Source organism: Canis lupus, chromosome 11 (assembly GCF_011100685.1).
Source record: "Canis lupus familiaris isolate Mischka breed German Shepherd chromosome 11, alternate assembly UU_Cfam_GSD_1.0, whole genome shotgun sequence".
In the NCBI taxonomy this organism is placed as follows: domain Eukaryota; kingdom Metazoa; phylum Chordata; class Mammalia; order Carnivora; family Canidae; genus Canis; species Canis lupus.
The window spans coordinates 52,420,143-52,434,725 of record NC_049232.1 but is presented as its reverse complement, the minus strand read 5'-3'; the positions used below and the strand labels follow the sequence as shown (position 1 = coordinate 52,434,725).

The window sequence follows — 14,583 nt, the reverse complement described above, 5'->3', positions numbered from 1 at the left end:
GATCCTCACGCACTCATGCATGCTTGTCATACATAATGCACGGACTTCTATCTCTTGCCCCAATTCCTGTGTTAATTCCTTCCTAGCACTTGGGGTCCTAAGATAGGGAAATATTCTGGAGGGCTAGATAGCAGGGCAATAAGCATAAATAGGTACTGACAACAGAATTCCTGGCCTGAGCTGGGCTTAATATTCACCTTTTTTCTGAAGCAGGTCAATGGAAATGGCCTCTGAGTTGCCATCTGGGGACAGACAAAACTCAGCTGGAGGCTTCTCAGTCAAGGAGAAGGGGTCTTGGAAGTCAGGGCAAGTCAGTGGTAATGGCTTCACTATTTGACCTGGAAAGAAGAGAAAAATCAATCTCAAGCAACTCTCCTTCTAAGAGTTGCAGTTCAGTTCTGTGCTCATACCCTCTGAGACATGTTCCTTTGGGACTGACCCCTTCTCTAGCCCTGCCCAGCTGTAGTAGAGCCTGCCCTGGGTACACTGGGGACCGGGCCCACACACCATTCAGCCGATAGTTCAGATGGCCAGCAGCACTGAAGGAGCCAGGGAACTCAAAGATGGGGTTCCTTCGGGCCAGCCGAGCTTCCTGTGGCCGTCGGTCTAGGCTCCCTGACAATCCAGGTGGCCCTAACGGGTTCTTTCTCCTGTATTCTCGCCACTTGAGTGCTTGAGGGGATAAGTGGTTGGCTGAAAGCAAAAGAGATTAGCAGAAGAGAAGGGCAAGAATTAGCAGGAGACAGCATTTCGTATCCACCCCGTGGGCCCATATAATATACGAGGGCTGGGAGTATGTGGGTATTATCCATAGATGCTGGGGAAGGATATGCAAACATTTTAACCCTTGACCCCAGGCTGGAGTATAAGACACCAATCAAGGGGGTGGAGGGTGGAAATGCCTATGGTGGAGGGTAAAGCTCATACCGTTATTGGGCCTGGAGGCCATGCTGCCTTCACCACCTCCCCGGGCTAGACTTTCTGCTCGACTGAGGCTCGATCTCCAGGAGCCCAGAGGAGGCAAGCTTCCTGTTCCATGGAGACGGTACTCAGCCAAGGTCAGTATCTTCTGATCCTCCTTCTGTGGCTGCTGGGAGGTGGCAGGCCGGGCAACAGGAGGACAGGAGTGGCTCCATGGGGGTGGGCTTTCTGTGGCTGTGGCCTGCTCTGGAGGAGGGGAGCACGAGGTGGAAGCAGAAGAGTCGGTGCTGGGCCCAAAGGGGCCAGCACTGCGGATGGGGGAGTAGCTACCCAGGGGTGACGGCCGTGAAGTTTCTGGCTCAGGCCCAGCTTTCCTGGCACCTCTGTTGGTGGGTGCCTGTGATTCCCCAGAGGAAGCTAGGGTTGGGGCTTGAGCAGTGGAGGCAGCCAGTGAGGCAGGCTGCTGTGCACGGCTGCAGCCAGAGAGGCTGTAGAGCTGGGAAAGGCTGTGGAGGGCCCGGGCCTTGGCCAACTGCTTGGGGAAGTGGTGCTGGAACACAAAGGGCTGGATGGGCAGCGTGGTTGGCCTCTGTTCCTTGCTGTAGCGAAGGACTGGTCGGCTCTCCGCACCACCCCCTGTGGCAACAGTGATGGAGGAGAAATCAGACAGACAGACCCTGAGACCCCCACGAGAGGAAGCAAAGCAGCAGACAGACGATGCTCACTGGGGAGAGGGGAAGAGATGGGCAGGATCTGGGTTGTAGGAATAGAATGGGTTAAGGGAGATCCAAGTTTGGGAATATGACAGTGCTCCTCCCATCTAAAACTTTTTCTATTGTTTTCATGATGCTGAGCTCTCTTGTACTCTTGACTATTCACCCCTTCTTCATTTTCTTGACTTCAAGGGTGGGTCTGTCTTAAGGCTCCCTTCTCCCTTTATACTTTCTCCCCTGCATTCAAGTTCAGACATTCATATGGATGACTTCTGAACCTGCAGTGTTAGCCCCAACCTTCCACCTGATCTATGGGTCATTCTGCTTGAGGATTATGCTTTCACTTAAATTTTGCTATTTTAAGGGTGCCTGGGTGGCTCAGTATGTTAAGCATCTGATTCTTGATTTTGGCTCAGGTCATGATCTCATGGGTAGAGAAATCGAGCCCCATGTTAGGCTCTGTGCTCAGCAGGGAGTCTGCTGGAGATTCTCTCTCTCCTTCTTCCCCTGCATGTGCTCTCTCTTTCTCTCAAATAAAATCTAATAAAGAAAAAACAAAAAGATTCTTGCTTTCCCTCTGCCCCTCCCCGCCAATTTGCTATTTATTATTTTTAAAATATTTTATTTATTTATTCATAGAGAGAGAGAAAGGCAGAGTCACGGGCAGAGGGAGAAGCAGGCATAGGGAGAAGCAGATTCCATGCAAGGAGCCTGGCATGGGACTCGATCCCAGGTCTCCAGGATCACACCCCGGGCTGTAGAAGGCACTAAACTGCTATGCCACAGGGGCTGCCCTTGTTATTTATTTTAAAGCAGTTCATTTTTCACCTTTCCTAAGATAACTTCCATTTCTGTCAATGACAGAACTACCATATCCTTTGTTTCTAAGGTCTAAAGAGTTGGAGTTAGAGCCACAGGTTTTCAGAGTAAGATACCGTTTACTTTAAGCTTTTGCTCATCATCGCCTGTCTCCACTAAAGCCAACTCATTTCATTCTTAATCAAATCTAACTGTAATCTTTATTTGCATCTGGAATCAGCATCCCGTCACCTCTATCCATCCCGTTCCCATTCTTTCATGATCCTGGCATTGGAGCCTTAGGACTGACATTTGTTCCCTCTACACAGAGCTGTGGTCCTCAGGATTGGTCCTCTCCTGTTCTTTCGGCCAGTCTTCAGGTCAGCGTCTCTCAAGACATGGGGCTTAGAACTAAACACAAAACTCCAAGATACTGCACAGCTGGGTTGCCTGCAGGTAGGAGTTGGGTTTCTAACAAAACACTGCGCACACTGAAAACATCTGAATGACACAAGGTGGCGCTATAAGCATCTACGGAGCCAGAATCCCTGGGCGTGGCTCGCTACCACAACTCTGGCTCAACACATCGGTGAGACAGAATTAATATCCTTACCTGACAGATGAGGTATTGGAAATTTAGAGAGATAATGTCGTTTGCCCAAAGGCACACAGATAGATGGTGGCAGAGCTAGGCTTCTGAGTCAGAGTCTGACTTAGGGCCTAATAATGTTCTATCACTTTGCACTACATAGGAAATGGTATCCCTCATCTTTTCCCATTTATTTACTCCAGTGAGGTTTTTTTCTTTTTTCTTTTTTTTTCCAGTGAGTCTTAAGAGGATGGTGATCACAACCCCGTTAGGGAGGGGCTTCACAGTCTTCCCAGGGCGCATGTTCAAACTATATCCTCCTGTGATCCCCAATCTGTGCTTAGAGAGCAACCTTTGTCATTCTCCCTTGCTTACTAGCTCCTTCAGCCACACTTCCTTCTGTCCTTGAACAAGCCAAGTTCATTAACATTCAAGGGTCTTTTGCACCTGCCATTCTGCCAGAAATCATCTCATTATTCAGGCATCAACTCAAACATCACCTCCTCAGTGGTGCCCAACCGAGTCCTCTCACAAGTCACACTTTGTCTCACTATCCTGTTTATTTTCTTTTTAGCATTTTGTCACTGTTAGAAATGATCTTGTTTATGATCTATTATTCCTCATAAGGGCTCCAAAAAAGCAGAGTTTTTGAATTGTTCACTGATATATCCCCAGTGCCTAGAATAGAGGCCAGTACATAGTAGGTACTGAATAAATATTTGTTAAATGAATGAATCCTCACTGTCACCCTTGGTTCAGCCTCATCTCACTGCATCCAAATTTTCTTACATAAATCAGATTGCTTCCTAAAATACCAGTTTTATCCCCTGTGGCCCTATTGCCCACAGAATAAAGTCTAATCTTCGCAAATGGGTATCCACACCTACCACCAATTAGGCTGCTCTTCCCTCAAACTTCCACACCTGCCATTCTCATTGACACCATTCTTCCCACCCCATTCCCATCTTTAAGCACACAGCTTTTCCTGCTGGGAATGCCTCCTTCCCTTCCTTTCCATTTTTTAAAATATCAAATTTCAAGGCTAAACTGACCCTGGCTATCAGATTAGGCCTTCCCAGCCATAGCTTTATTATACCCCTGGTATAAAGTATCTTTGAATTGGACTGTTTATTTCTACTCTTTAGAAAATCCTCCCCAGGGCAGCCCAGGTGGCTCAGTGGTTTAACACTGCCTTCAGCCCCGGGGTGTGATCCTGGAGACCTGGGATTGAGTCCCACATCAGGCTCCCTGCATGGAGCCTGCTTCTCCCTCTGCCTGTGTCTGTGCCTCTCTCTCTCTCTGTGTGTCTCATGAATAAATAAACAGAATCTTTAAAAATAAAAAAATAAAAAATCCTCCCTCAGTCCCCAGGATAAGGTTTGAGGCAGAGGAACGAGATCAGAGAGGAAGGAGGGACCTCATCTGGGGAGTGGGTCTCAGTTTTGTCCCCAGGGAATACAGAGACTAAGGTTTCTCACTTTTCTATGTGACAGCACTTGAGAAAATTGGAGTCAGAGACCACAGTCACCCAAGTCTGCTGTTTTGTAGGTGACACAGCTCCAGTCTCTCAGTCCCTTCTTCAAATGGAGAGCCCAGAACTTGCAGGTGAGCACTAACTGAATGGTCAAGGACTATCAGCTTCTCCCTTCTGGAGTCTATCAATGAATATATCATTTTAACTATTTGGAAGCCCTTCCAAACTGCTGCCTCATTCTGAGTGTGCAATCAATTAAATATTCCAGATCAATTCAAGTACAGCTTACCTATCAAACTTCACAGGGGTCCCTGCTTTTGTTTTTTTTCCAGGTTTGGTAAGATCTTTTTGAATCTTGACTCTGCTGCTCAGGATCTCAAAGAGATCTCAGCTTCTTTTGTCATTCATGAATTCATTGAATTATCACTCATTCTTTAATTTTATTTTTTTATTTTAATTTCTTAAAAAAGATTTTATTTATTTATTCGAGAGAGAGAGAGAGGCAGAGACACAGGCAGAGGGAGAAACAGGCCCCATGCAGGGAGCCCGATGTGGGACTCGATCCCAGGACTCTGGGATCACGCCCTGAGCCAAAGGCAGATGCTCAACGGCTGAGCAACCCAGGCTTCCCTCATTCTTTCATTTTAAAAAAACATATAGAAAAGAGAGAAGAGCCCTGTGGGAGGTCACTGAAGACTTATGGAACAGAATAGCATCTCTATATGAAAAGTCTTACCCAATAAAACAACACTTTTAATACCTCTTCCATCTCTGACCAGGACTGTTCTTGCCCGCAAAATGCCTGCTACAGCATCGCCTGTGTCTAGAAACCCCCGCCAGACGGTGAAGTCTAAGAAGGGAGTGGGTTCCAAAGGACTCTGGCCAATCTGCTGTTTCTGATCCCCTTTATCCCCTTTCATCTGCCACCCTGAGGGCAGCTCCTCTGTGTCTGAGTCTCCCTAATAGCAGAGGTAACACCGTTTATGGTTTTGAGAGGCCAATGGACCCAACCAGAGGCTACAGCACAGCACATTTCCCTCTATCTCCCCTTCCCTCGCTTTATCTCTCCTTCCAAACCCTCTGAGATTTGGCTTCCACCCTCACTACTCCCAAATGTTACTCTCAGGATTCTTCAGCCTCATTAATGCCAATGATTTCTCTTCAAAACTTTGTTGAACCCAAACTCTTGTTTGAAACTTCCTCTTCCTCCACTGCGTGGGCCTTCATTCTCTCCTAGTTTCCCTTTTCTTTTCCTAATTCTTCTCAGAACCTTTAGGTGTTGTTCTGCTCACCCTTCAATTACTGTATCCTCAGGGCTCTCTGCCCTGGTTCCCTTCACAACTCTATACGTTCTCCCCGGTGCTCCCATCCACTCAAAGCTTCAACTACATCTGTTATTCTGATGACTCTGATCATGGTGATCTCTGGACCCCCGGGACATCCTTTCCAATCCACCTTTCAGTGGAGTGATCTTTCTAAACAACCAGTGAGTGACCTTTCTAAAATGCAAATGAAAACATGCCATAAACTGTTAAAAACAAATTTCACTTCCCTGAATAAAATAGTTCTATCCATACCACACCATGGCTAAACCAAATTATCTGCAGTTTCTGAAAAGCATCAGGTTATTCTGTACTTTGGTGGTTTTGTATAGACTTTTTCTTACAAGTCTCTACAAAGCCTATTCCTCATCATCTTTCTAGGCTGGTTTTAAATCTAAATTATGTTAGCAGTCCTTCTACATTTTAGTCTGTTTAGAGATCCTTCTCACAGACCAGTATTGTATACTGTCATCTCTGGTTTTTGTTTTTAAGTAACCTCCAACTCAGGGCTTGAACTCACGATCCTGAGATTGAGACCGGAGTTGAGATCAAGAGCTGGGGGCTTAACCAACTGAGTCACCAGGGCACCCCAGTCATCTCTGTTTTAATTATGCTTCCTTTTCTGTTTTCATCCTTAGAATTCCTTGAGGGCAGAGACTGTCCCTCGTATCTATTGCCAGCATTTCACCTAGAGTGTTTATAAAATTACTTAAATGTAATAAAATAAATAGGGAAAGGGCAGGCCCAGGCAGCTTAATGGTCAAGTGTCTGGTTTCAGGCTCTTTAAAGAGCGGCAACAATCACTGATCAAAGAATGAACTTCACTGACAACCACTGTGGGTTGCCTATGGGACATATTCCTTAAGCGCTGCAAATACCTAAATGTCCCAGACTAAACTTGGGCCTTATCCCTTTTCTAGGAAACCTACTTTACGTTAGTGTTTGCGGTCCCTATCCATGTACCATCATCTTTCCAGTCATCCAGACTTAAAACCACAATCTTCTGTGCACTTCCTTTCCAATATGTCATTCTCTAAGTCCCGAAAATTTCAGTGTACATTTTATCCTCTATTTTTTTTTATCCACCCCCCACCCCCAACTGTAGGACATGACCTGGACTGGAAAGATGATTGATCTAGACTGAGGAAACTTCAGTGGTTATGGATGGGGTGTTGCCAGGGCCCCAATCACTGAGGAGGCCATGCATATATCCTGGTATTCTCCAGCCTCTAGGTTCCTTACCGTCAGCTCTAGCTCTTGTATCCTTCTGGGTATGGCTGTTGGCTGGGCTCCCTGGGAGAGCAGGCCCTGGATCCATCAGCTGGGCCAGGGGGCCTTGCCCAGCAGCTCTGAGGCTAGCAGGTGGCACCTCACTGGACTGGGGGCCCTGACAGACCTGGGTAGACCAGGACTCTGGGCCAACTAGGTCCATGCCCGGCCCCAAAGGCATGGGTGGTAGGCTGTGGCTACAGCGAGTGCCCTCATCCAGTGGGCCTACCCTATCTTGTTGGGCTTCTTGGATGGGTGAGAACTCCTGGGAGGAGTCCCCAATGCTCACTCGAAGTGGCGGGGAGCCGGAGCCTGCAACTTTCTTCCGGCCCTTGGCGAGCTCAGCAAAGGAGGTGACCCGCCGAGGCGGGGAGCCAGTCCCAGCGAGGGCTGCAGGACCCTCACTCAGGCGCACTGGGCAACTCAACATGCGTTCCAGTGAGCCCAGGCGGACAGGAGGGCTGCGCGCGAGGCTGCGATCACAGCTTCGAGAGCGCTGGCGTCCAGTGCTAAGGTTGGGGGGTGAAGTGTTAGTGTACACTTGCCCCTCAATCACAGTGGGGCCCACAGGAGTTGCTGCTTCCACTGAGGAACCCACTGCTCCTTGTTCCTCTGGCTGGACTTCTGGCCTCTGGAATAGGTAATACTCAGAGGGCTGGCTGGGGCCAGGGTCTGGGCCTGGGCCAGGTGCAGGGCTGATCTTGGTGTGTTCCTCAGAGCAGCTGGTAATGGAAGAGCCAGCTGGGCTTGGGGATGACTGAGAGGACAGGTCACAGGTGACAAGTTTATAGTAATTCTGTGTGGCCACAACAAGACGGGCCTGGCTCTGGAAGCAGGCTGTGAGGTCAGCCACAGCTGGGCAGGGCTCACAGTGTGGGCGGTAGGAGTTGCAGTTGGCATCTAGCTCAGGAGATGAGGCATGAGGACAGCCATAGCTCCCTTCCCTTCCTCCGCTGTCAGGGTGGTGGGACTCACAAGACATCTTAGACTCGGCTGGAGAGGGCTGCAGGTCCAGATAGAAGGCGCCCGGGTCTGAGTGGCTGCAGAAGGAAGAGTTGCTGCAAGACTGTGGGGCGGAGTTGAGATTGGCACGGGAGTTGCCATGCATCTTGTTGTAGAGGGTGCTGAACGTGACTAGCACACCATCTGAGCTGTTGCAGGAGGAGTCACTCACATAGCCCATGGACTGGTCAGCTGCCTCGGACTGACTAGATGTGCTACTGCAGCGGCAGTGCTGAGGTCCTGAGCCTGAGCATCCTGGGTTCCTTGGCGACTCATCTGAACTGAGCTTCCATTCCTGATCAAAGGAAAAGCCAGAGGTATCACTGGCTCCACCCCCACTGCCACTCCCACCAGGTCCCCCACACTCATCCAGCTCCATGGTCTCTGCTTCTAGGTCTGGCCGGCAGCAGTGGCTAGTGCTGCAGTGCTGGGGATCCACAGTGGCCACTGGCTCCTGTTCCTGCCCCTCCACTACTCCAGCCCGACTACGTGTTGCCCCCCATGGCCTGCCCACTCTAGGGCCAGGTGGTGGCAGCTGGAAAGGGGATAGATGGAAGGTGGGCTGACCAGCCCCATGCAAGTGGAAGGACTGCTGGGTGGCGCTATCACCAATGCTGTCATCATATAGGTTGCCGAGTCCTGGCTCAGCCACACTCTCTTGCAGCAGGAAAGGGTTGTGTCGTTTAGGGGCTCCAGGGCCTCTTCCATCCCGAACTCTACTCTTCGTGCTGTCTGCAGGCCGTGTGGATCCCCCAGGAGCAGAGTGCAGACTGTTGAAGAGCAGCGAGTCAGCTTGTCCTAGGTCTTGATCAGGCTGGGTGATGCCCAGGTCAGGAGGGCAGAAAGGATTGGGTCTTGTGCTCCCACTACCTCCACTTGCCCCTCCACAGCACTGCCTATCTGGGACTTGACAGTGCACCAGGGGGATGTGGTGGACGATGAGGGTCTCTCCAGTCAGCTTTGGGGGACTATCCATTCTGGAAATTTCGAACAAGGGCATCAACAGCACCAGACACTGCCCCCGGAGCCCAGTGGGGCAGAACACATTTCATCAGGAGAGCTTGGCACCTGGAGAGAGAGGGAAAGAAAGGGAACCTAATGTCACCTCCCTGGAAGTCAGGGACATGCCCTTTCCCATAGCATGTTCAGATGGAGAGCCCAAGAGGAAAAAGACTCAGAGTCAAAATGGAGCTTGATAACAACACAGCCTGATGGGGCAGGGCTACCCCACCATACTTTCTGTACTGCACAGGTCCGGCTCTTGAGTATCCCCTTCATTTGGCCATGCATTCACTTGTGACAAAAGGCAAACCCCTTTTTAATGCCACCTACATTGGCGATCTCAAGGACAGCACTTTCTCCTTTTCTTTCAAAGACATGTTCTTAGCAGTGAACAATGACTAGTCCCAAGTACAAAAGAGTATGACTAGTACATAACTTAGAAAAATAATCTAGGATGACTGAAATGGTGCTTGGCGCTGAGGGGGATAGAGAGATGCCTTAGACACAGCTACAGCTTGCAGGCTCTCAGATAAGGGGAAAATCATGAATACCATATCATGGACTCATAGCAATATGCTATAATTTTGCAAGAAAACTATTTTAAAATATTCTGTATCATTTGCCCCTACGTCACCTCATTTTCTTTTCCTCTGAGCCCCAGAATTCCTGTCTCTCTCTGATGGCTATGGGGTAACGATGCTCACTCTCCCTACTACTGTCCTGAAGCTTTTATCTATTTTTTCTTTTTTCAAGATTCTATTTTTAAGTAATCTCTACACCCAACATGGGGCTGGAACTCACAACCCTGAGATCAGGAGTCACATGCTCCAGTGACTGAGCCAGCCAGGCACCCCTGTCCCGGAGCTTCTTGAACACAGAGACTGAGTTGGGCATTAGAGTGACGACAAGTGTGGCTGATGCCAACTTCTTCCTTCTAAGAGGGCCTAGGTGTCAATTTCTAACTCTTTTGTATCACTCAGGCACACAGAAGGTCTAGAAAACATGATAGGCATAATATATTCTTGTCCAGCTCAGGATACAGATCTTCTGAAGTGCCCAAATTCTGTCCAGTTTCAGCCCAGAACTTTCACTACAGGGGTCCCCTAGAAAGTCTTTCTTCTCAGTTTTTCCTCTGATAGGCTAAGGTAAAGTTCTCTCCTATTCAAGGTCTCCTGGCCCCAAGGACACAGAGCCCATTCTGAGCTTCTCCGGTGTGCTGGTCAGATTATGGCAGAATGGCTCCCTCAAATTCTAGTCTCCTGTGCTACCAAGTTCAAGTCCTAATAGTTCTTACTTGCTCAGACTCCTCATATCTAATTTCTGCTAATTCATTCATTTCTCTTCCTTCCCTTTTTATTCCTGTTGTTTTCTTCTACCCACTGTGAATCTAAATTCCCCACTGCCTAAGTTCTCTGTCATTTAGTTGAATGCTTAATACAACCAATTTTTAAAAATTTAACTCATTTAGATTATAGGATCACAGCTCTTTGTGTAGAGTACAGAAAAGATCTAGGCAAGTCACACATGCCCAAGGATATGAACAGGCAATATATAAATGAAAACATCCAAGTGGCTAATAAATCTTTGCGTGAGGAATACAGTTTAAAGTTTTTTTTTTATAAATTAAATTACATCAAAATGAAAAAGCAGGTATTTATCCTCTTTTTTCCTCCTTTCCTTTCTGAGAGGAAGACTTCTTTGTTGGACTTCAAACCCTTTGTGAGTTGATGGGGGTAATGAGTTAATATGGAGAAAGGAGGAAGTCAGAGAGGTAAACTGAGCTTCAAGGTTCAAGTTATAGAAGAAAACATGGGAATAAATATTTGTTATCTTGGGATTGGGTGATGGTTTCTTAGATATGACACCAAAAGCACAAGGGACAAGTAAGAAAATAGACAAGGTACACTTCAGAAAAATTAAAATCGTTTGTGCCTCAAAGGATACCATCAAGAAAAGACAACTCACAAAATGGGAGAAAATATCTGTAGAGACTTCTAATCAAAATATATGAAGAACTGTTACAACTCAACAATAAAAAGACATAAAACCCAACTGAAAACTGAGCAAAGAACCTGAATAGACATTTCTCCAGAGAAAACTTACATATGGTTTACATTTTGAAATAAAATTTGATTCATAAAAAAAGAAAACTTACAAATGGCCAATAAACACATGAAATGATGCTCAACATCACTAGTCATTGGAGAAATGAAAACCACATTGAGATACCACTTTACCCCCATTACGATGTCTTAAGATAAAAGACAATTACAAATGTTGATGAGGATGTGGACAAATTGAATCCTCAAACCTTCCTGGAGGCATTATAAAATGGTACAGCCACTTTGGAAAAACAGTCTGACAGTTCCTTAAAATGTTAAACAGAGTTACCATATAACCCAGCAATTCTACTTCTAGGTATATCCCCAAGAGAAATGAAAACACATGTTCACACAAAAGCTTATATATGAATATTCACAGTAGCATTGTTCACAGTAGCCAAGAAAGTTGGAACAAGCTATTGTCCATTAACAGATGAACGGATAAACATAATGTGACATAAGGGCACCTGGATGGCTCAGTTGGTAGAACGTATGACTCCTGATCTCAGGGTTGTGAGTTCAAGCCCCATACTGGATGTAAAGCTTACTTATTTTTTAAATTTGGTTTTCCTTTTTTCTTTTCTTTTTAAAAAAATCTATTTTATTATTTTAAAAAATATTTTATTTATTCATGAGAGACACACAGAGACAGGCAGAGACATAAGCAGAGGGAGAAGCACGCTCCCTGTGGGGAGCCTGATGTGGGACTTGATTCCAGGACCCCGGGATCATACCCTGAGACAAAGGCAGATGCTCAACCACTGAGCCACCCAGGTGCCCCTAAAGATTCTATTTTATTTCTTTAAATTTTATTTATTTATTTATTTATTTATTTATTTTAGATTTTATTTATTTATTATGAGAGAGACAGAGAGAGGCAGAGACACAGGCAGAGAGAGAAGCAGGCTCCATGCAGGGAACCTGACATGGGACTTGATCCCGGGTCTTCAGGATCACGCCCTGGGCTGAAGGCGTCGCTAAACTGCTGAGCCACCCAGGCTGCCCAAATTTTTATTTATTTTTTAAAAAAAGATTTTATTTATTTATTCATGAGAGACAGAGAGAGAGAGAGAGCGTCAGAGACACAGCAGAGGGAGAAGCAGGCTCCATGCAGGGACCGAAGTGGGACTCAATCCTGGAAGTCCAGGATCACGCCTTGAGCTGAAGGTAGACACTTAACCACTGAGCCACCCAGGCGTCCCTAAAGATTTAAAGTAATCTCTTCACCCAGTGCAGGGCTCAAGAGTTACATGCTCTATAAACTGAGCAAATGTATAGATAGATAGATAGATAGATAGATAGATAGATAGATAGATATGTATAGATAGATAAAGCTTTAACAAAAAAACTGATGATAAAAAAATGTGATATATACATGCAATGGAATATTATTTAGCAATAAAAGGAATCAAGTAGTGATCCATGCTACAACATGAATGAACCTCAAAAAGCTAAGTGAAAGAAGCCAGGCATAAAAGGCTTCTTTGTATAATGTATGATTCCATTTATGTGAAATGTCCAGAATAGGCAAATCCACAGAAAAAGAAAATAGATTAGTGGTTACCAGGAACTGGGGGACTAGGGAATGGGCAGTGACTTCTAATGATGGAGGTTCTTTCTGAGGTGATGAAAATATTCTGAAATCAGACAGTGGTGTTAATTATGAAAGTCTATGAGTAAAATCAAAACTACACATTTTTATGGTATGTGAATTATATTTGAGCAAAGCTGTTATCTAAAACCTTTTCTTTTAAATAGAAAAAAGGATTAGGATTTATGAGAAGAGGAAAAGAGAGGTGAGGAAGAGAATGGGTGTTGAACAGTGGAGGAATTTGGCATTTGCAGAGACAAGCTGAGAAAGAGAAGAGGGAAAGCTGCCTTAAAGTATGGGATTTTGTTGAGAGAAATAAAGAGGATTTTTAGGAAATTTAGCTATGAGGTACATGAAATAATTTCCCCTTCACTCCTCCCCATCTCTTCTCTTCCTTCACCAAGAAAACTTGGGTTCAAATATGTATGCCACAAGGATAACAGAAAGTTGGAAACAACTTAAAATTCCAATAATAACAATAAAAAAAGTGCAGAGCAGAAGATCATGAAAATAATGTTTAATATGATTACTGACTTGGGAAAACGTTCACAAAAATATTAAGTGAAACTGCAGATTACAAGCAGCATGTAGAGTACGACACCATTTTTGTAAATAAATATATGTCTATTTTTGTCTTAGTTCAGGCTGCTTTCACAAAATATCTCAGATGCTTATAAACAGCAGAGATTTATTTCTCATGATTCTGGAGGCTGCGAAGTCCAAGATCAAGGTACAGAATGACTGTATTCTGTCCTCTTCCTGGTTCACAGCTGGCACTTCCTAGCTGTGTCCTCACATTGTATAAGGGACAAGGGATCTCTCTGGAGCCTGTTTTTAAAGAGCACTAATCCCATTCATGAGGGCTTTGCCCTCATGAGCTAATCACCTCCCAAGGCCCTACCTCGTCCTACCACTACCTTTGGGGGTTTGGATTCAACATATAAATTTTGAGAGACACAAATATTCAGACCATAGCAATATGCATAAAAGAAAATTTGAAGGCATATACAACAAAATGTTAATAGTGCTTATCTCTGTTGAGTGATTTTGAATTACTTTTAATTTTACTTTCTGTTTCATCTGTATTTCCTTTTTTTTTTTTTTTAAAGATTTTATTTATTTATTCATGAGAGACAGAGAGAGGCAGAGACATAGGCAGAGGGAGAAGCAGGCTCCCCACAGGGGAGCGAGACTCGATCCCAGGACCTGGGATCACACCTTGAGCCAAAGGCAGATGCTCAACCGCTGAGCTACCCAGGTGTCCCTGTATTTCCTTTTAACTTAAATTCAATTTACTAACATATAATGTATTATTAGTTTCAGAGGTAGAATCAGTGATTCATTAGTTGCATATAACACCCAATGCTCGTTACATCACATGCCCTCCTTAATGCCCATCATCCAATTACCCCATCCTCCCACCATCTCCCCTCCAGTAAACTTCATCAACGTATTTTCTAACTTGTATATAATAAATATCTATTATGTACATAATTTAAAGTTTTGTTCTCTCTCTTTCTTTTTTTTGGAGATGGGGCACACGGTAGAGGGAGAGTGAGAGAGAGAATCTTAAGCAGGCTCTATACCCAGCACACAGCCTGACACGGGGCTCAATCTCACAACCCTAAGATTATGACCTGAGGTGAAACCAAGGGTCAGACGCTTAACTGATTGAACCACCCAGGTGCCCCATTTTGTTTTCTTTAAGGAATATAGATACTGTGGGTTCAGGGCTCAGAGAGGGCAGCTTCCCCTTCATATAGTACTAGGTTTCCCCAAAGTCCAGGCTATCATCTGAGG

The 14,583-nt window shown here is 45.6% G+C and overlaps 1 protein-coding gene across 9 annotated transcripts in view; it reads right to left on the bottom strand.

Moving 5' to 3' along the window:
• RUSC2 (RUN and SH3 domain containing 2) overlaps nucleotides 1-14,583 on the bottom strand; it is a 70,458-nt gene that overhangs the window by 5,545 nt on the left and 50,330 nt on the right. For 7 of the 9 annotated variants that reach the window (XM_038552740.1, XM_038552734.1, XM_038552735.1 and 4 more), the window contains 4 exons: nucleotides 7,060-9,156; nucleotides 928-1,557; nucleotides 508-693; nucleotides 198-338 (listed from right to left, as the gene is read on the bottom strand). In XM_038552740.1, the coding sequence (XP_038408668.1) occupies nucleotides 198-338; nucleotides 508-693; nucleotides 928-1,557; nucleotides 7,060-9,088 (2,986 nt within the window). In that variant the 5' untranslated portion in view covers nucleotides 9,089-9,156. The remainder of the gene's footprint in view (nucleotides 1-197; nucleotides 339-507; nucleotides 694-927; nucleotides 1,558-7,059; nucleotides 9,157-14,583) is intronic. The other 2 variants (XM_038552741.1, XM_038552742.1) reach the window with 2 other exon arrangements.